The 23,882-nt window shown below is 44.8% G+C and overlaps 1 protein-coding gene across 14 annotated transcripts in view; it reads left to right on the forward strand.

The window, feature by feature from the left end:
- The window catches only part of HUWE1 (HECT, UBA and WWE domain containing E3 ubiquitin protein ligase 1), a 141,079-nt gene extending 117,402 nt beyond the window's left edge, over positions 1-23,677 (forward strand). For 11 of the 14 annotated variants that reach the window (XM_079123740.1, XM_079123738.1, XM_079123739.1 and 8 more), the window contains 28 exons: positions 93-271; positions 578-667; positions 830-984; positions 2,332-2,377; positions 4,107-4,394; positions 5,337-5,592; positions 5,804-5,934; positions 6,786-7,000; positions 7,076-7,364; positions 7,487-7,589; positions 8,381-8,927; positions 9,648-10,245; positions 10,932-11,053; positions 11,154-11,310; positions 12,520-12,652; positions 12,914-13,116; positions 13,759-13,886; positions 15,123-15,219; positions 16,653-16,811; positions 17,534-17,779; positions 18,201-18,318; positions 18,928-19,068; positions 19,732-20,019; positions 20,168-20,273; positions 20,907-21,024; positions 21,357-21,538; positions 21,852-22,042; positions 22,566-23,677. In XM_079123740.1, coding sequence (XP_078979866.1) covers positions 93-271; positions 578-667; positions 830-984; positions 2,332-2,377; positions 4,107-4,394; positions 5,337-5,592; positions 5,804-5,934; positions 6,786-7,000; positions 7,076-7,364; positions 7,487-7,589; positions 8,381-8,927; positions 9,648-10,245; positions 10,932-11,053; positions 11,154-11,310; positions 12,520-12,652; positions 12,914-13,116; positions 13,759-13,886; positions 15,123-15,219; positions 16,653-16,811; positions 17,534-17,779; positions 18,201-18,318; positions 18,928-19,068; positions 19,732-20,019; positions 20,168-20,273; positions 20,907-21,024; positions 21,357-21,538; positions 21,852-22,042; positions 22,566-22,668 — 5,389 coding nt within the window. In that variant the 3' untranslated portion in view covers positions 22,669-23,677. The remainder of the gene's footprint in view (positions 1-92; positions 272-577; positions 668-829; positions 985-2,331; positions 2,378-4,106; positions 4,395-5,336; positions 5,593-5,803; positions 5,935-6,785; positions 7,001-7,075; positions 7,365-7,486; positions 7,590-8,380; positions 8,928-9,647; positions 10,246-10,931; positions 11,054-11,153; positions 11,311-12,519; positions 12,653-12,913; positions 13,117-13,758; positions 13,887-15,122; positions 15,220-16,652; positions 16,812-17,533; positions 17,780-18,200; positions 18,319-18,927; positions 19,069-19,731; positions 20,020-20,167; positions 20,274-20,906; positions 21,025-21,356; positions 21,539-21,851; positions 22,043-22,565) is intronic. The other 3 variants (XM_079123732.1, XM_079123733.1, XM_079123730.1) reach the window with 3 other exon arrangements.
- The last annotated feature ends 205 nt before the right edge of the window (positions 23,678-23,882 follow it).

The following is a 23,882-nucleotide window of genomic DNA, read 5'->3' on the forward strand; positions in this document are numbered from 1 at the left end:
TACAATTTTGGTAGAAGATCTGGATGGAGGATTTCTTGGTAACAGGTTGCTGCAGACTGAACAGTGACCATGGTACCCCACCATCACTCTAGGTTGCTTGGTCCCTCAGCTGCTGCTGACATCCTTCAGCTGAGCAGTAGTCTTCCCCTACAAAGCCGGGGTCGTGCCCGCCTCCTGGTGGGCAATGATGATGTCCACATCATTGCCCGATCTGATGATGAACTGCTGGATGACTTTTTCCATGACCAGAGCACAGCTACCAGCCAAGCAGGCAAGTTTTGTGGTAATGGGGAGGGTAGAGTTCGAGAATTTATCAGCTTTTTTCCCCCTAGTTGACGAAAAACAGAACAGTATCTACCCTGGAGATGCTACATTTTATAGGAGCTAGGACCATTCAGTGACTGAGCCAAGGGCAACAAAATTGTCTCTAGGTACCTGTTATGTACCAAACATAGATCTTGGGCCAAGTTAGGAAAATATTGCAGGTTTTTTGTTTTGGGGGTTTTGTTTGTTTGTTTGTTTTATCATTTGACACTTAACAAGGCCAAGAATCTTACTCCTCTTTATTCCCCTACAGGAACCCTGTCCAGCATTCCCACAGCCCTGACCCGCTGGACAGAGGAATGCAAAGTTCTTGATGCTGAGAGCATGCACGACTGTGTTTCAGGTGTGTGGCATCTTTGTTATCAGGGCAGTAGTGAGCCTTCCAGGATGAGTATGTGGAGAATTGTTTCCCTGGTTGTCTGTGACCACAAACTCCACCTTTTGGCTTCCTCCCCAACCCACGCAGCCCACAGAATAGCCTCTGATCTTTGCCTCTTTGATGTAGTGGTTAAAGTGCCCATTGTCAATCACCTGGAATTCCTGAGAGATGAGGAGCTGGAAGAGAGGCGGGAGAAACGCAGGAAACAACTGGCTGAGGAAGAAACAAAGATAACTGACAAAGGCAAAGAAGATAAGGAGAACAGGGATCAGAATGCGCAGGTGATTCCCAAGGGCTGGGAGGTTTCATCTTTGGCCAGAATATCTGACTTTTAGGAATAAGAATTCAAACCCAGAGGGAATGTTTTTTCTCCAGTGTCTCATGGGCAGAAACTGGAGCCAGAAACAAGATGGCTCAACAATCACATCTCATAGCCTGCCTCCAAGAACTACAGTAGACCAGGAGGAAACCCTGATTAACCCATACTCTTGTTCATATTCATTTCTCAGTGGACTTCCAGTGTGGGTAACCTTACCAGAATGACCCTGTTCCATCATTTGAATAAGTTTGGCTTAGGTGTCAAAACAGAGAAAATGCTCATATCTTGAATTCCATTATCTCCATGTAGTTTTCTATGGTTCAAATTTATATCTAACATGATTTTAGTTTTAAGAAGAAGCTACCTTTTTTCAGAAACTTCTGGGACCTTAGAAAGTCTACTTATATATGATTTTTTACTTAAATATGAGTAAAAACTAATAGAAATACGAAATGAATTAAGACTTGAACCAAAAGACTCCAGTATACCCCATTCAGCAGTTAAGAGTAGCAGGTAACATTAAAAATAAAGGCATTGAGGACCGAGGGTGTAGTTCAGAGGTAGAGCACCTGCCTTGCATGCCTAAAGCCCTGAGTTTGATCTCCCAACACTGCAAAAAGAGGCCATCGAATGTTCAGTTATACTAACATGCTTTATCTAATATATCTTTATATAGAACTTTGGGCCTTGTAAACAGCGACATTGTTTCAAACACACACATGTAAAAGAATGGAAAATAAATGTAACATATGACTAAAACAGCTGGAGTAGGGCTAGAAAATATAGCTCAACAGTAGAGCACTTGCCTAGCATATATAAACCAACCCCTAAGCTTCATCATTAGCAGTGCAAGAAAAACAGAAAAGTTGGAGTGGGCAAAATAAGCCCAAGTAAGGGGCTTAGATGAAACTAAGAATTTCTTGCTAGTCTGGTGATTGTACCCAGCCCTAAAGTATTTCTGTTGTCATTGTTCAGTAGCACCCCCCCTCCAGTAGTTTCCCTTTCACCCCCAATCCATTCTTGTTTTTTGGTGGTAGAGATCAAACCCAGGCCTTGTTGCTAAAGCACATGCTCTTCCACTAAGCTCCATCCCCAACCCCTCACCAAGCCATTCTTTAATATGAGTATATGTAGAGAAATTGGATTTATATTTGCATACTGAAATGATCATCTTATTTTGATCACATAGCAAAGGCATTTTCTATCAGATCACTGAACTTCTAACTGATCTAGGTCTAGGTGAGGGATGATGACTTTTTACCTTGTGTTCTTACAACAGTTCCACAGTGGTCTATCCCTTCTCTTGCAGTGTACTGCATCTAAGACAAATGACTCCACTGAACAGAACCTCTCAGGTAACTCTCCCTCCCTTTCATCCTTTTTGCTAATTTATAAGTGGGTTCTTTCTCCTGACCCTTCTGAATAGCTGGCCCACCGGGGCTGAAGATGGACACTGGTGCTCTGTGGGATGAGGTAGTAGATTGTATAGTTTTAGGGTCACACCCCATCTTGGAGATAACTATACAGTCTACTGTCTTTCCCACGGTGGTACACTTCCCATCCAACTTGGCTCTGTTCAGGTTTCTATTCTGGTTATGCAGTGCTTCATTCTGGTGTGTAGCAAGGTTTTGTGTCCTATACCTTTCCCCTGAAACTCAGTATGTATATCTTTGAGATGGTTGATCCTTTGGTAAACACCATAGTATGGCACTTAATGAGAGAGAACATGTGATGACACTACTTCTCAAATGCCAGTCCTCAGTGGAAATGAACAAAATTGAAAAGGTTTAATGTGTTTTTCATTATCTGAATTTAATTCCATTCATAGGACTGTCTTTTTTTAAGAGGTTATGTCCTTTCTAGTTCTTTGGTATCAAAATATTCTCATTAAATCATATTGATAAAATGTTTTTTTTCTTACATGACTAAACTAAAAGTTGATAACCCCTACTTTAGTCTCTCTTTCTTTTTTTAATCTAAATTCAATTGGTCCATGGAATCTAAAAGTCTAGGAACATTGTCTTGGACATCTGCTTTTGGGGAAGGTAGCTTTGTGGGCTAAATGGTATGACTGTATGCTTTCTATCCTTCTATCTTTACAATGGTTGGTACCCATTTTGTGGTTCTTACAACTAGTCCATATGGTATCATATCTCCCCCCACTGTTAATTTTCTCAGAACTTTCTTCTACTTCCCTATACTTTCTGTCATTTTTGGCATTTAAGTTGGAATGAAAGCCTACACAATTTTTTAAAGCAGTGAAGGAGGGTAGGTGTCCTTTTTCCTACTGCCCTTACTAGAGGATTCTGCTCATGCCGGGGTGAGGTAGTAAGTTGTATTGTTGTGGGGTAGGGATTTTAGACCCCAATAAGAAGATAACTATACAACTTACTACTTTCCCTGATGTGTGGCATATTCACACTGTCTTGGCAACATTATCACCATTTAAGTTCTAGGTGTTCCTCGGATAATCAGGGCACAGAAGGGGAGATATGATCTATAGGGTGAGGCAGATACCAGAATAAAGTGGCTTGCATTTCATTGATTCAGGCATTAATTGGTTAACTTAATGGGCATAAATTCAAGTACATTGCTCTTCTTCAACTGTTAGATAACTTCATTTATTCAGTAATAGAACAAAAATATGCAGAAGAGAATAGAAAGTGTACTTTAAGAGCTTTGAGGTAAATTCAGGCCATTTCTTGCTTCAAGTAGATAAGGAAATTGGGGGGACAGGGTCCATAGGCTTGGGAGGGTAGATTTTCTGGCTAGCTTCAGAGACATTTAGCCTCACCCTACCTACATGGCCTGAAATCTTCCCCTTCCACCTTAGGCACAGAAAAGATTTTATTAGGATCCACAAAATTAAATCTCTAGCTCTTGGTTCAGCTATAGCACCATGCTTTAGTTCTCATCCTAGGTATACTAGACCAGCCAAGAACTATTCCTTTAAGTGGTTGATTTGTGGGAAGGTGTCACTGTCTGGGTGAAATACTGGTCAAGCCGCATGTGCTGATTAGTATGGTTCCTTTGGTTATTGGCTAATTTTCCCCTTAACCTCCATTATTGTTCTTTCCGAGAAAGATGGGACTCCAATGCCTGACAGCTACCCAACAACCCCATCTTCAACTGATGCAGCTACATCTGAGTCCAAGGAGACCCTTGGCACTCTGCAACCCTCACAGCAGCAACCAGCACTCCCACCCCCGCCAGCCTTAGGAGAGGTTCCTCAAGAGCTGCAGTCCCCAGCTGGAGAAGGGGGGAGCTCTACACAGCTATTGATGCCTGTAGAGTCAGAGGAATTAGGACCCACGAGGCCAAGTGGAGAAGCAGAAACGACTCAGATGGAGCTATCCCCAGCTCCCACAATAAGTGAGTAAAATTTCAACTTTTGGTGGAGATGGATGGAACAGGAGAGAAGAATGGATGTCTTTGTAACTTTACTCTGCTCTCTTGCTTAAGAGAAGTAAGTAGGACTTCAGTGTTCACACGTTAGCTTTGTTAGGTGAAGTAGGCTTTCTTCTCTGTGTCCTCAATGATTATAGTTGAGCATCTATAATTCTAATGAGGATAACTGTAAGAGGCAGTTACTCTATTCCTGGGTTATCGTGCCCGGTTTATTATTTAACTTTGAAAATAACTTTGCAAAGTAGTTGGTGACATCTCCGTGAACACAGGGAAATAATTAGCCCAAGGGCATCCAGTAAGTGGTTAAACTGGGATTCAAATCCATATGTGTCTGGTTTCAGCAGTTCCACAGATGGCAAGCATGTAACCCCACATGTACAGCTCTCCCATCCTCCTGGCATAAGGTCTTATCTCATGGTACTTTCCCACTGGTTTGAAATGAGGCCTCAAAATTCTCAGCGCAGTATTCCAACAGAATAAATTGAAAACTGCTTACTATCTGTGCTCTATAACAAGCTGCCTGTGATGTGCCCTGGAAAGACTGTAAGGTGTCAGGTTTCTTTCCCTTGGAACCTAATTTATTTAGATAACTAGAACCCATGACATGCATAAATGATGCCTGAGGGAAATCTTGGAAAGTGACAGGACCCCTTATCTAGGGTGTCTAGGGAAGCTGTTTCACGGCATGCCTAGAACTGAGTAAATTTCAAGAAGTGAAAGACTTGAGCCGAACATTTCTTAAAAAGCAGGTAAAATAGAGTGGGAACTGTAGACCAGCAGGAGGTGAAGATAGAGAAGTGAGAAGGCTGAGCTAACTGCCCTGAAGGAAGCAACCCTAACAAAGACTTTGTCATATTGGCCTGATTCCAAGCAGAACTCTAACCTCTCTCTGTGACTCCCTCCTAGCTTCTCTTTCCCCAGAGAGAGCTGAAGATTCTGATGCCCTGACTGCTGTCAGCAGTCAACTGGAAGGCTCTCCCATGGACACCAGCAGCCTGGCTTCCTGTACTCTAGAGGAAGCTGTGGGTGACACCTCAGCAGCTGGCAATTCTGAGCAGCCCACGGCAGGCAGCTCCACTCCTGGGGATGCCCCACCAGTTGTGGCAGAAGTACAAGGCAGGACTGATGGGGCAGGGGAATCTACCCAGCCACCTGAAGACAGGTAAGCACTACATGAGCTAGAAGAGAATAGGGATGAGTTGGGTGTCTCAGGTTGCATTTATACCTGTTAACTAATTAATTAATTACTGTTAACTAATTATTGCGCTGGGAAAATCAACTTGGTTTTGCTGAGGAAAGGCTATTGTTATTAGGAGTGTTTTATAAATGGGAAAATGTAGCGCTAAGAACAACCTGAGAATAATTTCCCTCAGCTCTCCCCCTGCATCCTCTGAGAGTTCTTCCACCAGAGATTCTGCCGTGGCCATTTCTGGAGCAGACTCCCGAGGAATCCTAGAAGAGCCACTGCCTTCAACGAGTAGTGAAGAAGAAGATCCCCTTGCAGGTGAGTTCCCTATGTGCTCAGGCTGTCCTGAGATTGTTCCAGCTTCCAATAACACCTGACAAGGAGAATGTCCACTAGCCAAACAGTTAATCCAGATGGAGGGCATATATTGGGAAAAGGATTAGCAGTGATGCTGGTATAGTGTAATAGAATGAGCCAGTTTTAGAAATCAGACTGAACTTAGTTCACTCATTCTCTCACTATGCCACTTCCTAACTTTACAACATATGACTTTTACTTAATTTCTGTGATCCTCATTGGTATTCTGTTAGCCTTTCATTACTATTAAGACAAAATACCCAAGGTAATCCATTTTAAAAGAGGAAAGGTTTATTTTGGAGTTTTCGATCCATGATCATTTGGACCCCATTGCTTGTGGCCCAGTGCTGAGGCCAGTACATGATGGTGGGAACACATAGTGAAGTAAGCTGCTCACCACATGGTGCCTGGAAGCAGAAAGAGGAAGCAGAAGGACCAGCATCACAGTATCCCCTTTAAGAGCACACACTTTGATATGACCAGAAAACTCACAGTGAGGTCCAGCCATCTCCCACGGACACCATGAGCTGAGAACCAAACCTTTAACACATGGACCTTTGGGGTACAGTTGTCCAAACCATTAAGGTTGGTGATAATATCTAGATATCCAGGTAGTAAGGTCTTTATTAAAGTTCATTGACTATATAGGTAAAGAACCTGGTACATAAGAGATATGCTGAGCTTTAGGGAGTTAGAATAAGTGAAAACATACAAAGCTGATTTCTCTAAGTAGTATCAGGGGTTTCTGTTCTCTTTTATATCTCGGTTATCAGTAGAGGTGTGAGTCCTTCATATCTTACATCTCTCCTCAGGTATCAGTCTCCCTGAAGGTGTGGACCCCTCTTTTCTGGCTGCTCTGCCTGATGACATCCGTCGGGAAGTCCTCCAGAACCAGCTGGGCATCCGTCCACCAACCCGAAGTGCCCCCTCCACAAATAGCTCAGCTCCTGCAGTGGTGGGGAATCCTGGTGTGACTGAAGTCAGTCCTGAGTTCCTGGCTGCCCTGCCTCCAGCCATACAGGAGGAAGTATGTGAGCGGGAAGATGGGAGGGCCAAGCTGCCTGGCAGGAGATATGCCCCATTGACAACTTCTGTCTCATAGGTGCTGGCACAGCAGAGAGCTGAGCAGCAGCGACGGGAACTAGCTCAGAATGCCAACTCTGACACACCCATGGATCCTGTGACCTTCATCCAGACTCTGCCCTCTGACCTGCGCCGTAGTGTCTTGGAGGACATGGAAGATAGTGTGTTGGCTGTGATGCCACCTGATATAGCAGCTGAGGCTCAAGCCCTGAGACGAGAACAGGAAGCACGACAACGACAGCTCATGCATGAACGTCTGTTTGGGCACAGTAGCACCTCTGCACTCTCTGCCATTCTCCGAAGCCCAGGTACAGAGGGAAGCAAGTGGGAGGGTCTTTGGCTAGATGAGGTTCTTTTTACTTCTGTTTGTATTACCTAGGCCCAACTTGCTACCTCCCTTCCCCAATCTCAGTTTCCTTTTTTCTGCCAGCTTTCACCAGTCGCTTGAGTGGCAACCGTGGAGTCCAGTATACTCGTCTTGCTGTGCAGAGAGGTGGCACCTTCCAGATGGGGGGTAGCAGCAGCCACAACAGGTATTTTTTTTTTCTTTGTTCCCTTTATGCCATACCATCTCTCATGTTTTCATTGTAACTCCCTTAATTTTATAGGTGGAGAAACTGAAGTCCCAAGAGGGAGATAGGGTGACCACTTAGGCTGTTTCCTTCCATGGGCAGGAGACCCAGATCTTTGAACTCCCTCTCATAAAACCACATCTTTGAGTTGGTCTAGCTTCTGAAAACCAGAATCACAAAAGCAAGATGGCAGCAGGCACTAGTGAAGTCATTTTATTTTAGTAAGAAGGCAAGCTCCCTTCCTCCCATATAGAGGAAAAGAGCAAACCACTTTCCTTCAGATTACATCATCTAGGCTGGAGAAGGTAGAGAGGAGTTAATAACTAAGCTGAAGCATAGTGGGCCCAACATGCCAAAAGGTGAAGGGAAAAATCAGCTTCTATAAGGCATGCAACCCTCTGATAGTATAGAGAAGGCAGAAATAATCATTATCTCCTAAACTTCAGTGTAGTCCAGTTTTTACCAGTGAGTGATGATACAGATCTGGGCTGGAGTCTCTTCCCTGTAGTAGTCAACTTGTTTGAGCCTCTGTCTAGTTCATTATCTCAAAAATGGGCAGTTATCTAGGCTGTCCAGCAGCCCTATGGAGAAAAGTGTCAGATATACAGTAGATACATAGAGGGCAGTTGTTTTGGACATCCTCCCTTCTTTAGTCTTCCTAGAGATATCTAGCTCATTCCCCTCCCCTGGGCTTATGTCTCATTCTAGAGTTCTAGCTTAAGTGTTACCCAGAAACCACACTGTCTTCCTAGGCCTTCTGGCAGTAATGTGGACACTCTCCTTCGCCTCCGAGGACGGCTCCTTCTGGACCATGAAGCCCTGTCTTGTCTCTTGGTCCTACTTTTCGTGGATGAGCCAAAGCTCAATACTAGCCGCCTACACCGAGTACTGAGAAATCTCTGCTATCATGCCCAGACCCGCCACTGGGTGATCCGCAGCCTCCTGTCCATCTTGCAACGCAGCAGTGAGAGTGAGTTATGCATTGAAACACCCAAGCTCTCCACAAGTGAGGAAAAGGGCAAAAAGTCGAGCAAGAGCTGTGGGTCAAGCAGCCATGAAAACCGTCCCCTGGACCTACTACACAAGATGGAGTCCAAGAGCTCCAACCAGCTTTCCTGGCTTTCAGTATCCATGGATGCCGCCTTAGGCTGTAGGACTAATATATTCCAGATCCAGCGTTCTGGGGGGCGCAAACATACTGAGAAGCATGCAAGCAGTGGATCCACTGTCCACATCCATCCCCAGGCTGCTCCTGTTGTCTGCAGGCATGTTCTGGACACACTCATTCAGTTAGCCAAGGTGAGGAGCTTGAAGGAAACCCAGTCCCTTGATGGAAGAGGGGTGGCAGCAACAGCCTGGGTGAGATGTGGACACAGCCTTTCTCCTTTGTGTCAAGTCCTATGTTGTTTCTGTATTGGGAAATTTGTCCAATAAATACCTTTGGGGTTTTTTTTTTTTTTTTTTTTTTTTTTTTTTTTTTTTTTTTTTTAAATCTCTCTCTAATTTTTATGCATTGTCTCATTTGGTCATCAGACCAGCTGTCTGCAGTATGACTCTCATGTTACAGATGAAGAAGCTGGGATTCAGAACATTTTAGTGGCTTTGTCATGTGATTAGGAAATGATGGAGCTTGACCTAGAACTTAGTGATGATCCGGTCACCATTCTTTGAATAAGCATTGCCACAATGTATTGAGGACCTAACTTGTGCCAGGCACTGTGTAAAATCATTCTCATTTAATTTCAACTTTGCAAGCAGTGCCATCATCCTCCCCATTTTATAAAAGTGTAGATACTCGGTCTCAAAAAAGTTACTATTCAGTCTGCCTTGCACAAAGCCCTTGTTTGTTTTTCTAGGCTGCTTCACCATCTGTTGGATAAAACTGTATGCCATCTGCTTCCAGTTTACCACAGCTATCCAAAGGAGAGGAGAGTATGGAAACTAGTTGTCCTTCCCTATTGGGAAGGCTAATCCTCTATGGAGACCCCTTAGACCAAGTCTATCCTTCTTTCCTGGCAGGTGTTTCCCAGCCATTTCACACAGCAGCGGACCAAAGAAACAAACTGTGAGAGTGATCGGGAGAGGGGCAGTAAGCAGGCCTGCAGTCCATGCTCCTCACAGTCCACCAGCAGTGGCATTTGCACAGATTTCTGGGACTTACTGGTAAAACTGGACAACATGAATGTCAGCCGGAAAGGCAAGAACTCGGTGAAGTCAGTGCCAGTGAGCGCTGGTGGTGAGGGGGAAACCTCCCCATACAGCCTTGAGGCCTCCCCACTGGGGCAGCTCATGAACATGTTGTCACACCCAGTCATCCGCCGGAGCTCTCTCTTAACAGAGAAACTCCTTCGACTCCTCTCTCTCATCTCAATTGCTCTCCCAGAAAACAAAGTATCGGAAGCACAGGCTAACTCTGGGAGCAGTGCTTCTTCCACCACAACTGCCACCTCAACCACCTCTACCACCACCACTGCCACTGCCACACCCACACCCCCTGCTGCAACCACCCCTGTCACTTCTGCTCCAGCTCTGGTTGCTGCCACAGCTATTTCCACCATTGCTGTAGCTGCTTCGACCACAGTGACTACCCCCACGACTGCTACCACTACTGTTTCAAGTAAGTTTAGATGTAGTCTGGGGGCTTTGGGGTGTGTACTATGGCTCCCACCTCACCCCCACTCCCCATCCAGGTGGTCCTCCCTAAATGATAGTGGATTTTATGTATGAGGCCAGTGTGTTCATTTTCACCCTCATCCGCCTTGTTTTCTCTGTGTATCTCTCTCTTCCCCTTCTTTTTCTCCCTCCCTCTCACATGCACAGATACCCCTGTGAAGATCAAGGTGTTCACTGAATATGGTTTCCCAGACTAGGCACTAAAGGAGAAGAGAAAGAAAACCTCTGTCTTCAGGGAACTCTAAGCCTTTTGGGCCTGGTTGAGGGGGCCACTTCTCATAGGATGTAGTTCAAGAGCAGGCTAGATGCATTATGAATCAAGGTAGCCAGATCATCCCAAGGAATGTAGCAGATAATTTGAGAATATTATCTGCAGAAGTAGGATTTAAAGACTGTGGGGAGAACGGCTGTGGTGATAGGAAAATAGTTAAGAAAAACACCTGGGGTTGTCACCTTAGAAGGCACAGTCATAAGGTCTGCCCTGATTGTTGAGATTTGGCTCTGGTCGCTGGATTTTCATTTTCACTACTTTCCCATTTTGAAGCTCTGGACAGTTCAGCAGTTCCTTGGTTCTGCCACTTAAAATCTATGGCTTGTGTCAGAGACTTATGATGTTCTGTTTCTTCAAAGCGTCTACTACTACTAAAAGCAGCAAATCTCCAGCAAAGGTGGGTGAAGGAGGCAGCAACGCTACAGACTTCAAGATGGTATCCTCTGGCCTCACTGAAAACCAGCTGCAGCTCTCTGTGGAGGTGAGTCCAAGCTCTTACGACCTACCAATGTTTAAAAGAAAGGGTGGATGTGGTGTGAGTTCTCAGTTTGGGTTTACCCCTTCTCTCTTCTTTTTCCCAGGTGTTGACATCACACTCTTGTTCTGAAGAAGGCCTGGAGGATGCAGCAAATGTGTTACTGCAGCTCTCTAGGGGGGACCCTGGGACCCGGGACACAGTTCTCAAGCTGCTACTGAATGGAGCCCGTCATCTGGGATACACCCTTTGTAAACAGATAGGTAATAACAGGAGTAAAGCCTTCTGTCTTTCTTAAACCTTCCATTTAGGTGTCTTCCTTTTCTGGAAGCATTCCCCAATCCCCCAGTCTGAATTAGACTACACTAGGCACTCATAGCACAGCTCCAGTTTGAAAGCAAAGCTGGACTTCTCTCTGTACTCTCAGTGCCTGGCATGTGGTTGGTCATCCATGCTTAGTGAAGGGACAAGTGAATGCATGAGAACAGCAGAGCCTACTTGAGCACTTGTAAGAACCCCATGGTGAGGCTGTAGAGGCAGCTTCACTATCTCAGACATGTGCCTGCACTACATTCAGGCTCAGGAATTATGAGTCAGAATACTGCCTCAGCTTTTGTGTAGTTTTGGTGATGCAAAAATTCTAACACTTGGAAATCATCTATTTACATTGCTTTCTTCCCTATTTTACTAAGAAGAAAGCTAAAATCCAGAATGATAGTGATTGGACCAAGGAGTAAAGCCAGATTTTATTTCAACATGAAGTATCTCTGATTTTTTCCCATTCCCATCCCAACCATGGGTCTTCCTAAATCTTGTCACCCTACTTAGTTATCTGTCGTCTTCCCACAAATGTCTGAAGCTGAGATGATAGAGTTGACTGGCATGTGTAACCCAGGGTGTTCTTTGTTGCATTAGAATTACAAGGTTCTTCCTGAAAGAATTTGACCTAGCCTCTGACCTTTCTTGACTTATTCAGCACCCATGGGCCAGGTACCATCTAGGTACTTAACCACACAGTTCATTTTCACAGCCACCTTAAGAGATTAGGCAGTATTATTTCCATTATTAACATGCATAAATGAACTGAGAATGTTGTCAAGGAATTTACCTGAGGTCACCACAAAATGTCAGTAAGTTTAGGAGATATACAAGACATAGACTGTGGTCTTTCTGACTCCAAGAGAGATGTTTTTTTTTTCTTTGCTATACCAAACTGCACCAAGATTCTACACTAAGATTCAATAGATTCCTGACACCAGCTAAATCAGTAGTCACCATGTGCCATGTGGTTGATCATGAGTGCACATAATGAGCTGTTGAATTTTTTAAAAGCTACTAAACTGGAAATTTCCTGTTCATCCTGGGTTCTCTGCACAGAGGATGGCCTGCACAGATTTTCTGCAAAGGTTTAATTTTCAGCTACTGCACAAGGGAAGTCTCCAAACACTAGGTGATTCCTTTGTCTATCCCAGGTACCCTGCTGGCTGAACTACGGGAATACAACTTGGAACAGCAACGGCGAGTCCAGTGTGAGACACTTTCCCCTGATGGCCTGCCTGAGGAGCAGCCACAGACCACCAAACTGAAAGGCAAAATGCAGAGCAGGTGGGTGGTAACCACCATTTTGGCTGCGGGCTAAGATCTGGGATATTCTGAATGGTGGCTCTTGCTGGTTCCCTGTTCTGTTTTCTTTCTCTGGGCAGTTTTTCTGTCTATCCTACACTTGACCTGATTTTTTTCTGATTCTCCCTATTTGTAAGATTTCCTTCTGAGATTTCTTATCCCTCTGGTTGACACCAGAAAGCCCTGCTTGCTAATAATGGTTTTATGCTGTCAATATACGCAAGCCACCTCTACACTATCCAGGTTTGACATGGCTGAGAATGTGGTAATTGTGGCATCTCAGAAGCGACCCTTGGGTGGTCGGGAGCTCCAGCTGCCTTCTATGTCCATGTTGACATCCAAGACATCTACCCAGAAGTTCTTCTTGAGGGTACTACAGGTCATCATCCAGCTCCGGGACGACACACGCCGAGCTAACAAGAAAGCCAAGCAGACAGGCAGGCTAGGTATGGAACTAGAGTGTCCAGTTGAGGGGCAGGGTTGGTGGTGGAAAACCCAGAGTCCCTGGAAGGTCAGGGCTCAATGTCCTGTTTCCTTCCTGTTTGACCTTTCCTAAAGGAAACCAGTAATCCTTTTTTATAAGTATCAGAATGTTGATGGCTGCATTGTATATCTCATTCAAGCTGTCTACATAAGAAATTGCTTAGGCGAGTGGGAATTAAAGGGGAATAGAAATCTGGCAAGGAAATTGGGGACCAAACTTTTGCTGAACAAGACTTAACTCACTGGGTGTGCACTTCTTTCTGCTTCCTTGATCACTCCTGACTAAAACACTATAGCCATGTTTTTGCCTGTGCCATAGCCTGCCAAATCATTTTCCCTCTCTCCTCCTGCCCCACGGAACCCTCTTACATGCCACCATGTGTCTGTCTAACACCATGCCCCCTGCCCTTATCCGTAACAGTAGATCTTAGTGCCTGATGATGAATATTCTCAAGCTGCCTCAACTAAAGCTCACAAACCTCAACACAGTGCCCTGTGGCAGCCCAGGAGATAGGAGAGAGAGTATTGGGCATTCCCTCTTCCTACCTTTTATATGTTGCCTTCCTTTTTTTTTTTTTTTTTTTTTTTTTTTTTCTTTCTCCCAGGTTCCTCCGGTTTAGGCTCAGCTAGCAGCATCCAGGCAGCTGTTCGGCAGCTGGAGGCTGAGGCTGATGCCATTATACAAATGGTACGTGAGGGTCAAAGGGCGCGGAGACAGCAACAAGCAGCAACGGTTAGCATGATGCCTGTGGCCCCTCATTCATTTGTCTTCCCCCCTCCCCCCACCATGTCATCAGTGGGGTTCCATTGCCCTTACCTTGTATGCTTTTGCATTAAGTTTGCTATATGAATGCTTCTGGACAATAGGGTTATTTTCTGTTGGTGTTTTCCTTTACTGTTTGTTGATTGATTTATTGGTTTGGTTTGATTTAAAGCTTGGCCATCATACCCCACTCCCAGCTATCCAGTCAGTAGTGGCGCTTTTGCAAACTGCCTAATGCTAAGTGTCTGGGTTCTAAGGGCATGTGGGGTAAAGTTTTTTTCAGTCTCCTGGAACAATACAGGTACATCAGAGGCATCTCAGGAATCCTACTCTTGAAAGTCCCCCCAAGCTTGGTACATATCCCACACAGCCATTTGTTTATGGCTACTCTCTACCCTGGCCTCTGCCTCTGTTCTCTGTAATCCCTTGGCACCTAGGCCCTCAGGCACTTTAGGAGGAACCTTCAGGTACTTAAATAGCTGGCTCAGTGTTGGGGGTCCCAGCACAGGCTTCAGTAAGAGCCTGACATCAAAGTACATTGTGGCATGCTCTCATTGTCTTTTTGTCTTGGAAAATGCAAATTACCTTCCCAGGATTCAGGGAATAAAGTGTCCTGAGGCCTGGCTTTTCTTTATGTGGAATTACTGTTATACAATATGATTTCATTGAGCATACCAGGCATAGCCTAGAATTTGGGGGTGGTGACTCCCAGAGGATAGGAAAGGAAAATAGCTATTTTTCTGCCCAGTCTCATTCCCATCATCTGATAAGACAGATATTGACTTTTTAAATAATCCATCCTGAGAAGGCACACTAATTCCCTTGTTTGAACAAATAGAAACAAAGAGCATGCATATCTTTAGCCCATATGAGTTTACACACACACGCACAACTTCTCACAGAAGAGGACTTGAAATGTGTGTCCAGGAGGCATGTGTCTGACTGGGCACAGGAATAGAGTAGAGTGTAGGAAATGCAGGCATCCTTGGAGCTCTTTGGAACATTTGCAAGCTCAGGGTAGAGGACAGCAAAGTAGATTGGAAAGCCATTATTTTGCCCTGGAGTGCTATAGATTTTTCTCACTAGATACGGGAAGCATCTTTCCAAGCTCCATGTATAAGACGTAGAAGAGCCAGCCTCTAGCCTGTCCCTGAAGAAAGCAAAGTTGCAACCTTTATAAAGTGGCCTTGTCTCCCTTTTATCCAGTCGGAGTCTAGCCAGTCAGAGGCATCTGTCCGGAGAGAGGAGTCGCCCATGGATGTGGATCAGCCATCTCCCAGTGCTCAAGATACTCAGTCCATTGGTCAGTACTACTTTCGCTTTCCAGCCCAGCAGAAGGGAGAACCAGTCTTATAGAATGTCTGCTGGATCTCCTATTCCCAGCATATATATAAACTCAAGTGATTTTCAGTTTGTTCCAGTGAACTCTGGTCTCTATAAATACTAAAACAAGTATTACCAACCAAAGGATACCTACAATTCTTATAGTAAAGATACTATGACAGGGTATTACACATGGAGACAGCATATGTTTTAAATCTTGGCTCCCTCATTTATTAGCTTCTGGAATCTGAAGCAAACCTTTCTTAGCCTCAGTTTCCTTGTTTATAATAGGGATGTTCACAGTTGGTAGGATTGAATGAGTTAATACAAATGCAGTGCATAGTGAAGTACCTGGCACCTGGTGAAAGCTATTATTAGTGGCATTTCTCAAAATTGTACATAGAATAATTTTGGGCACTGTTTGAACACATTCCTGTGGAATAGTGTTCTCATAGGACACCCTTTTTTTAAAATGCTGTATTAAATCATTTACTATTCATCAGGACTTTGGGAGGTAGATATTATTCCCATGTTCTCTATCCATCTTCTTTTACCCAAGGTCACACGATCTGCAAGTGCCAGAGCCAGGATTCAAACCTAGGGCTGTCAGAGCCTTGAAGAATAGTCAGGATTGGGGTAGAGGATGAAAAGCAAAGGTCAGGAAGAAGCCTAAGCAGGGCAAGGGTGTGGTGGGGGTGGGAATAGAAAGGGAGAGGGAGGGGGGAAGGGCTGGTGAGGAAGCAGTTGCTTCTCTCCCACCCAGAAGATGAGGCTGGTCTTGCTGCTTGGCTACTGAGCAGAATTCAGAATAAGCCCCCAAAGGGTACCAGGAAACATACCAGCCATGGGGATCCATCTGTTGCACCATGGCTTCTTGGGGTTTTAAACTGTCCCAGGACAAGATGACTAATTCAAAAGGCATAGGACTAGAGTCAAAAACATGTTTTCTAAGTCCTGGCCCTGTCCCTTGGGGAAAAAATTAGGGAGAAAGCAGCCTGATTCCAAGGGCAGCTGTCAGAATTTAATGAGGATAATGTCCTGAAACATACTTTGTGAACTGGAAGGCAACCATCCAGAGTTCCATCATTGTTGCATTGCCCTCAGGTAACTTACCCACAGGTTCTCTGGGAGCTAATGTGGCAATGACTAGACTAGATGAACACTAGCCACACATGGCTAGTGAGCACTTAAAATGTGGCTAGTACAACCAAGGAACCGAATTCATTATTTTATTAAATGCCATCCAGTGCAGGACTAGACCTTGCTTTGAGGTGTTGCTCAGTGAGTAGTACTCTGTGGCCAACAGTCCAGTCTACTTGATCTGTCTAGTAGCCGCGCATTTGGGCTGGGAAACAACTCTTAAGTTGGGGAGACACCTCGAAGGCTTTCTAACTCTGTCTTCTGTGTGCCCAGTAGCCTCGGATGGAACCCCACAGGGAGAGAAGGAGAAAGAGGAGAGGCCACCTGAGTTACCCCTGCTCAGTGAGCAGCTGAGCCTGGACGAACTGTGGGACATGCTGGGGGAGTGTTTAAAGGAACTGGAGGAATCCCATGACCAGCATGCAGTGCTAGGTGAGTTGTACTCTGAGAGCTCAGTTCTTCTTCCCCCACCCGCCCAGTCTGATACGGGATCCTTTCTGTCAGTGTAAGTTTCTTCTATCCAAGTTAGTCCTTGCCCTGAGGGTCTCTGTAGTGTATTCAAAGGAGAGTTGTTTTTTCTCTGGCCTCAATATCAAAAAAAAAAAAAAAAAAAAAAAAAAAGATTTGCCTTCTCTCTAGAGGCTGAGTGTGTAGCTCAGTGGTAGAGCATGTGCTTACTTAGCATGTGCAAGTCCTTGGGTTTGATTCCCAGCACCCTCCCCCCACCTAAATAACTGGTTACCTATTCCATTTTTCTTTGGCTTCCAGAAAATGTTGACTTCCTTTGTGGCTTTACTCTATCATTATATTTCCCTGCAATTTTTTATGATTTCTTCTTCCATATTGTATTTTTGTGGGGGCCAGGCACCAGGGATCGAACTCAGGGGCACTCAACCACTGAGCCACATCCCCAATCCTATTTTGTATTTTACTTAGAGACAGGGTCTCGCTGAGTTGCTTAGCGCCTTGCTTTTGCCGAGGCTGGCTTCGGACTCACAGTCCTGCCTCAGCCTCCTGAGCTGCTAGGATTACAGGCATACACCACCATGCCCAGCTTCATACTGTCTTTTTATGGTTTGTTTATGAAGGTGGAAGAGATTGTATGTTGAAGTTTATAAAGTAAAGCATCACTTGCCTCTCATTCTTGCCCCCAGTGCTACAGCCTGCTGTCGAGGCTTTCTTTCTGGTTCATGCCACAGAGCGGGAGAGCAAGCCTCCTGTCCGGGACACCCGTGAGAGCCAGCTGGCACACATCAAGGATGAACCTCCTCCGCTCTCCCCTGCTCCCTTAACCCCAGCCACCCCTTCTTCCCTTGACCCATTCTTCTCCCGGGAGCCCTCATCTATGCACATCTCCTCAAGCCTGCCCCCTGACACACAGAAGTTCCTTCGCTTTGCAGGTACAGATCCCCAAATGCAGAAGGCTTTATTATATGCAGGGTTATTTTATATATTTTATGCTTAGCCTCTTCAGCAGAGAGGAAATGTGTGCATGTGTCTGTGTTTGAGAGAAAGTGATCCTAGTGTGTGTGCATGTGTCTGTCTGTGTGTGGGAGAAAGTGATCCTAGTGTGATCAGTAGGGATCTCCTCTGGAAGCCTTTATATGTTACTCTGAGGGAATTGGACTTTATCCTGAGGCCATGGCAAGTCAGGCTGATATAGAAATGCTCAGATTGATATTCACACCTCAGGACTGGTCCCTAGCTTTGTCTGGTTCCTAATTGAGACCCCTGAAAAGAGGAGAGTTGCTAGCTGGAGGGCTGTTTTGCACCTATCTGGGACCCATGATATACTGATCCTGTGGTCATTTTTCCCCTCAGAGACTCACCGCACTGTGTTAAACCAGATCCTACGGCAGTCCACCACCCACCTTGCTGATGGGCCTTTCGCTGTCCTGGTAGATTACATTCGTGTCCTCGACTTTGATGTCAAGCGCAAGTATGTGCCCTGGAGTTGAGTAGGGGAGAGGAACTCCCCAAACTGTATCTCCCCTCCCAGAAAGGAGCCAAAGTTTCTCCTGGGGCCAGAAGTTTCTCTTGGTGGCAGCATATGGAATGGTGCTGGTAGGGAGGGAAGAGAATCGGCTGTGCCACTCATTGTACCCTAAATGTCCCCTGGACTTCTCCACCCGTCCCCTACCCATCTCTATTCTTCATCAGTGAATTGAGAGCCAGGATTTTTTAACCACAAGATTTTCTAAAGTCCCATACCATTCTTCGGAGTTGTGCTGGGGTGCATATGGCTGTGGTACACTTGCATGGCACCTCTGGAGTCCCTATGCCTCTCCTTCATACACATATTCACATCTTTATCTGCTTCCTGCAGAAATTCCATGCCATAATCTCTGTGGGCCCTTGTTCAGTAGAGATAGGAAAATTTTCAACATAGTATAAATGAATTACCTCTCCCACCTGCTAGACATGGGAACAGAAATCAGTGTTTGGAGGATGGAGAGAATGCCATTTTGGGGTTTTCATCCTGATCAAACAAATGGAAATTTGCTCTACCACCCCAAATCCTATTTTCCTTTTTTTCCTACCTCTCAAGATATTTCCGCCAAGAGCTGGAACGTTTGGATGAGGGGCTCCGGAAAGAAGACATGGCTGTTCATGTCCGCCGTGACCATGTGTTTGAAGACTCCTATCGTGAGCTTCATCGCAAATCCCCTGAAGAAATGAAGAATCGATTGTAAGAGCCTAGAACCAAACAGACAAGATTGGTGGGGGGCTGGGCTCTTTCTACCCAGTGACTTTTTCTGGCCTCAACTTTAGGGCATTTAGGGAATTCCTGTCCTCCTCAATCTGGCTTAAATAATCTCACTGAACTATCTTCCATCTTCTGGGTCTGGTCTGCTGGCTAACCCTTTGGCTGAACTGCACAATTCCTAAACAGACTGGAAAGTGGTTGGTGTTTGTAAGGAGACACCTGAGGTTTTGCAGTGGAGCTTTCACCACTGTTAAACTAGGTGTGGAGAGCCTGATAAGCAAATGGTACCTGGTTGGGAAGACTGTATATGCAAGAATGGCCTTCACCAAATGGGTAACTGCTCACTGGTGATTCTGAAGCCACCTTCAGGAGTTCGGTAGTCTATAATACCAAGTGTCACAGGAACTGGTGAGATGAGAGATAGAGTTATATGATAATTCTTCCCTTATGGTCCACCATCCATGCAATCACACAGAGGGTTGGAGGGTCTTCCTAGAGTTCTACCGGCAATCTCTGTTCATCTCTTCATCTGACACCACACTCCCCAGTCTGTTTAACACCCTCCCCCATGTACATATGATGCTATGCAAATAGACACATATGTCCTGGGATTTCTGCATAGCTCATTTCTGCTCTTTTATGCAGGTATATAGTATTTGAAGGAGAAGAAGGGCAGGATGCTGGAGGTCTCCTGCGAGAGTGGTATATGATCATCTCTCGAGAGATGTTTAATCCTATGTATGCCTTGTTCCGTACCTCACCTGGTGATCGAGTCACCTACACCATCAACCCATCTTCCCACTGCAACCCCAACCACCTCAGCTACTTCAAGTTTGTTGGACGCATTGTGGCCAAAGCTGTATATGATAACCGCCTCCTGGAGTGCTACTTTACTCGATCCTTCTACAAACACATCTTGGGCAAGTCTGTCAGGTGAGAGTATGGTGCAGTCCTAAGACTTTATTCAGCCCTGGGGTCTGGTCCTTTACTTTTATCCCATCCCTGTGCTACTTCTCCCCAACGCACGCACGCACGCACGCACGCACGCACACACCCAGTAACCCTGTTTGTATTTTTCCAGATACACAGATATGGAGAGTGAAGATTACCACTTCTACCAGGGACTCGTTTATCTGCTGGAAAACGATGTCTCTACACTAGGCTACGACCTCACATTCAGCACTGAGGTAAGTCAGGAGATAGTGACCACAGCATATCCCAGTCAGTCCCAGAGACCCATGTCGAGATCACCTTGGAATTGTCACTGGGCAATCTCAGAGTTCTAAGGACACATCTCCACAAAGCTCAACACCCTATGCACAGTTAGGCTGAGAACGTGGGTGAAGTAACATGTACAGAAAAACCAGAATTGGTAAAATAATCCAAGATGTTACCTATTTAGTTTCTCCCATTTAAAAAAAAAAATGCCTCAACATAATTCTTTATCCCTTAATATAGCACACTGTAGAAAAATTATATAGACATAAGTGAGATACAAAAATTAAGGTTGCCCTTCCCCCAAATTGTTTTCCACAAAGATTATGTTATGTTAATTACATACCTTAGCCGTGCCCCAATCCCTTTTCTCGTTTGATGATTTCCTTCCTCTCCACTTTCTTTATGGGTTCTGGAACCAAAGACTAATTTCTTTCATTCCTGATCTCAGCCTTTCCCTATGAGAGTTATGAGGTAATGAGTTTTAAGAAAAGTCAGTTTGTTGTGGACATGGGAAGGAGTTTGAGGGTATGTTCCCAGGTCTCTTGTTAGTTGCATCCTAGACCAATCCCGATATGTGTAGCTGGTGTTTTGGGGTGTTCTAGGTCCAAGAGTTTGGAGTCTGTGAAGTTCGTGACCTCAAACCCAATGGGGCCAACATCTTGGTAACAGAGGAGAATAAGAAGGAATATGTACACCTGGTGTGCCAGATGAGAATGACAGGTAGGAAAAATATCCTTTAAACCTCCAGTTTCTCAGTATGGGAAGAGGTCAGCCCTCATTTATTTCACTTTTTTTTTTGTTTGTTTGTTTTTTTGGGTTTTTTTGTTATCTTGTATGACACAGCCACAGACGTCTTGGGCAGATGGAAATAAAACTCCTAACCAAAAATGTTTTAACTTTATTCATTTTTATGTAGGGGCCTAGAAACAGTGGTAGGTGAAGCAGCCAAGATCCACCAGCATCCTAATAGCATTGGGAGCCAGATTGGGGCTCTGACCTCTAGCAATTATATGAGTTCATCAGCTATGTGACTTTTTTTATTCTCATTCCAGGAGCCATCCGCAAACAGCTGGCGGCTTTCTTAGAAGGCTTCTATGAGATCATTCCAAAGCGCCTCATTTCTATCTTCACTGAGCAGGAATTAGAACTGCTCATATCAGGACTGCCCACCATTGACATTGATGATCTGAAATCCAACACTGAGTACCACAAGTACCAGTCCAACTCTATTCAGGTGAGCTGCTGCTGGCATCCCTCTCCATATGTTCCTCTTACCCTAAGAAGAGGTAGTTTGTATGATGCCCAATAAACCAGTACACTTAGAGGAAGGGCGTCACAGGTGACAGTGTACCCATATCTAACTTTTCATTCTTCAAAAGAGTATTTTCAGGTGATGTTTATGCCTGTTTTATGAATGAAGGAACTAAAACCCATCCCATGGAGGGGGTTTGCCTAAGATTCCAGCTCCAGTTCTATTTTCCAAATTCCATTTCTCTGCCTTCTAGGAGTTCTTTTCTGATGCTGTCTTCTCCTATCCAATTCTGCAGATCCAATGGTTCTGGAGAGCATTGCGTTCTTTTGACCAAGCTGACCGTGCCAAGTTCCTCCAGTTTGTCACCGGTACTTCCAAGGTGCCCCTGCAAGGTTTTGCTGCCCTTGAAGGCATGAACGGCATTCAGAAGTTTCAGATCCATCGAGATGACAGGTCCACAGATCGCCTGCCTTCAGCTCACACATGGTAAGAGGGAAGGTTTGGTTTATCCTTTTCAGCATTCACATTGAGGTTGCAGACTCAGACTTTTAGGCCCCTACCTAAGGCTGGGAACACAAATCTGGCCCATTTCTGGACCTTAGGTAGCTCACATTTTGATGGTTCTGTGAAAAAGGTAATGCTTTGAGAAAATGGGCTAGACACATAGTAGGGACCAAGGAGACATTGGTAGGTGAACACACAGGAGGGAATGGTATATTCTGGGACTCTGCATGACTAGAGTGAGGAGCAGAGGTCAGATCACTAGTGACCCTGAATATCTCCTTAGAGGTTTTAAGGAGGAGTGGAAAGGTTTGGTTTGTGCTTCTGGTGCCTAATAGCCAATATCAGAGCCAGATTAGAAAGAGGCTGACCAGACTGAAACCAAAATCAAGAGTTAGCAAGAAGTGAGGGGTATAGAAGGATAGACTCTTCAGGAAGGGAGGGCCAGTGAAAACACAGGGATTCAGTCATTATCATTCCTTACAGACTGATCTTTCTTCTTTCCTAGTTTTAATCAGCTGGACCTGCCTGCCTATGAGAGCTTTGAGAAGCTCCGCCACATGCTACTATTGGCCATCCAGGAGTGCTCTGAAGGCTTTGGGCTGGCCTAATTAGGTCCTGCCCACCTCTGTGGGGTTTTTCTACCATTGTTGGACCTGGGGAGGGGGGAAATTTAAAAAGAACCAGAAAGAAAATGTCAAAAACCAATAAATGAAATCCACCAACTCACCATGTGTGTGTCCCAGCTGCCCCATCTTCCCCAATGCATACCTGTTCCCCTTTTCCTGCTCATTCTCTTTTCCTCCTCTCTCCTTTCCTCACCTCCTCTCCCCTTTCCATGCCGTCCATGATCCCCGACCCATGTGTTAACAAAGGCAGTAGCCTTTGCAGGGACCTGTTTGTCCCAACTGTTTGAACAGTGTGCTCCTCAGATTCTGTGTTCAGAAGGATTTGCTGCATTGAGACTTGAAACCTTTGGATAGGGGAAAAATTATATATATATATATTTTTTTGTTCTGTTTGCATTTCTTAATTTGTGCTTGGAATGTGTTGATGTGCACAGCTAATGATTCAATGCGAGACAAGATTGGCGTCTGTGTTGTGGAGGTTTCAAATAAAGAGCACTCTTCATAACTCACTTTTCACAATGGAGTTTTTTTCAAACTTAAAAAAACTCTTTAAGCACATATTAGATATCTGGAGAAAAGATCCAAATGGACTCTCCAGAAAACCATCTCTGCCCTACCAGCTTGCCCACCTGCCTCCACCACTGGCTCAACTTCCTCCTTCCAAATTGGTTTCCCCAGTCAGGAGAGAACAGCAGCCATAAGGAATTTGGGGAGGGGCGAATCTGGTGTTTTTTGTTTTTTGTGTTTTTTGTTTGTTCCACAATGGGATCTGTTCTTGGAGGCAGTTATGGTGAGAAAGATCATAGCCACAGACAAACCTCATCTAGCTAAAGGAGAACAAACTGCAGCAGGTTGTACAAAACTTTCAGAGACCCAAGGGTTTTATTATTTGGTGAGCCTTTTTAACAATCTCAAGTCTGGGGCTCTGTTTAAATTTTTGACTGACTTTATTATTTTAAATAATTTCTAATAAAATTGAAAAAGCAAAGAATTTGACTAGCTCTCCAGAAGACTGTTCTGTTTTTGTTTTGTCTCTCCCTTGTCATCTGCCTGCCTGTCTGCCAGTCTGTTCACAGATCACCTAGTAGTCTCTTGTGGTTTTTACTCCATCCAGCATTTAAAGCTGATCTAAGGACTTTGATGGTTCCAGCCTTCAACAACAACAAAAAAGTAATTTAATAAAAGTTTAGTTAGAA

The sequence above is a fragment of the Sciurus vulgaris genome (assembly GCF_902686455.1).
Source record: "Sciurus vulgaris genome assembly, chromosome: X".
Taxonomy (NCBI): Eukaryota; Metazoa; Chordata; class Mammalia; order Rodentia; family Sciuridae; genus Sciurus; species Sciurus vulgaris.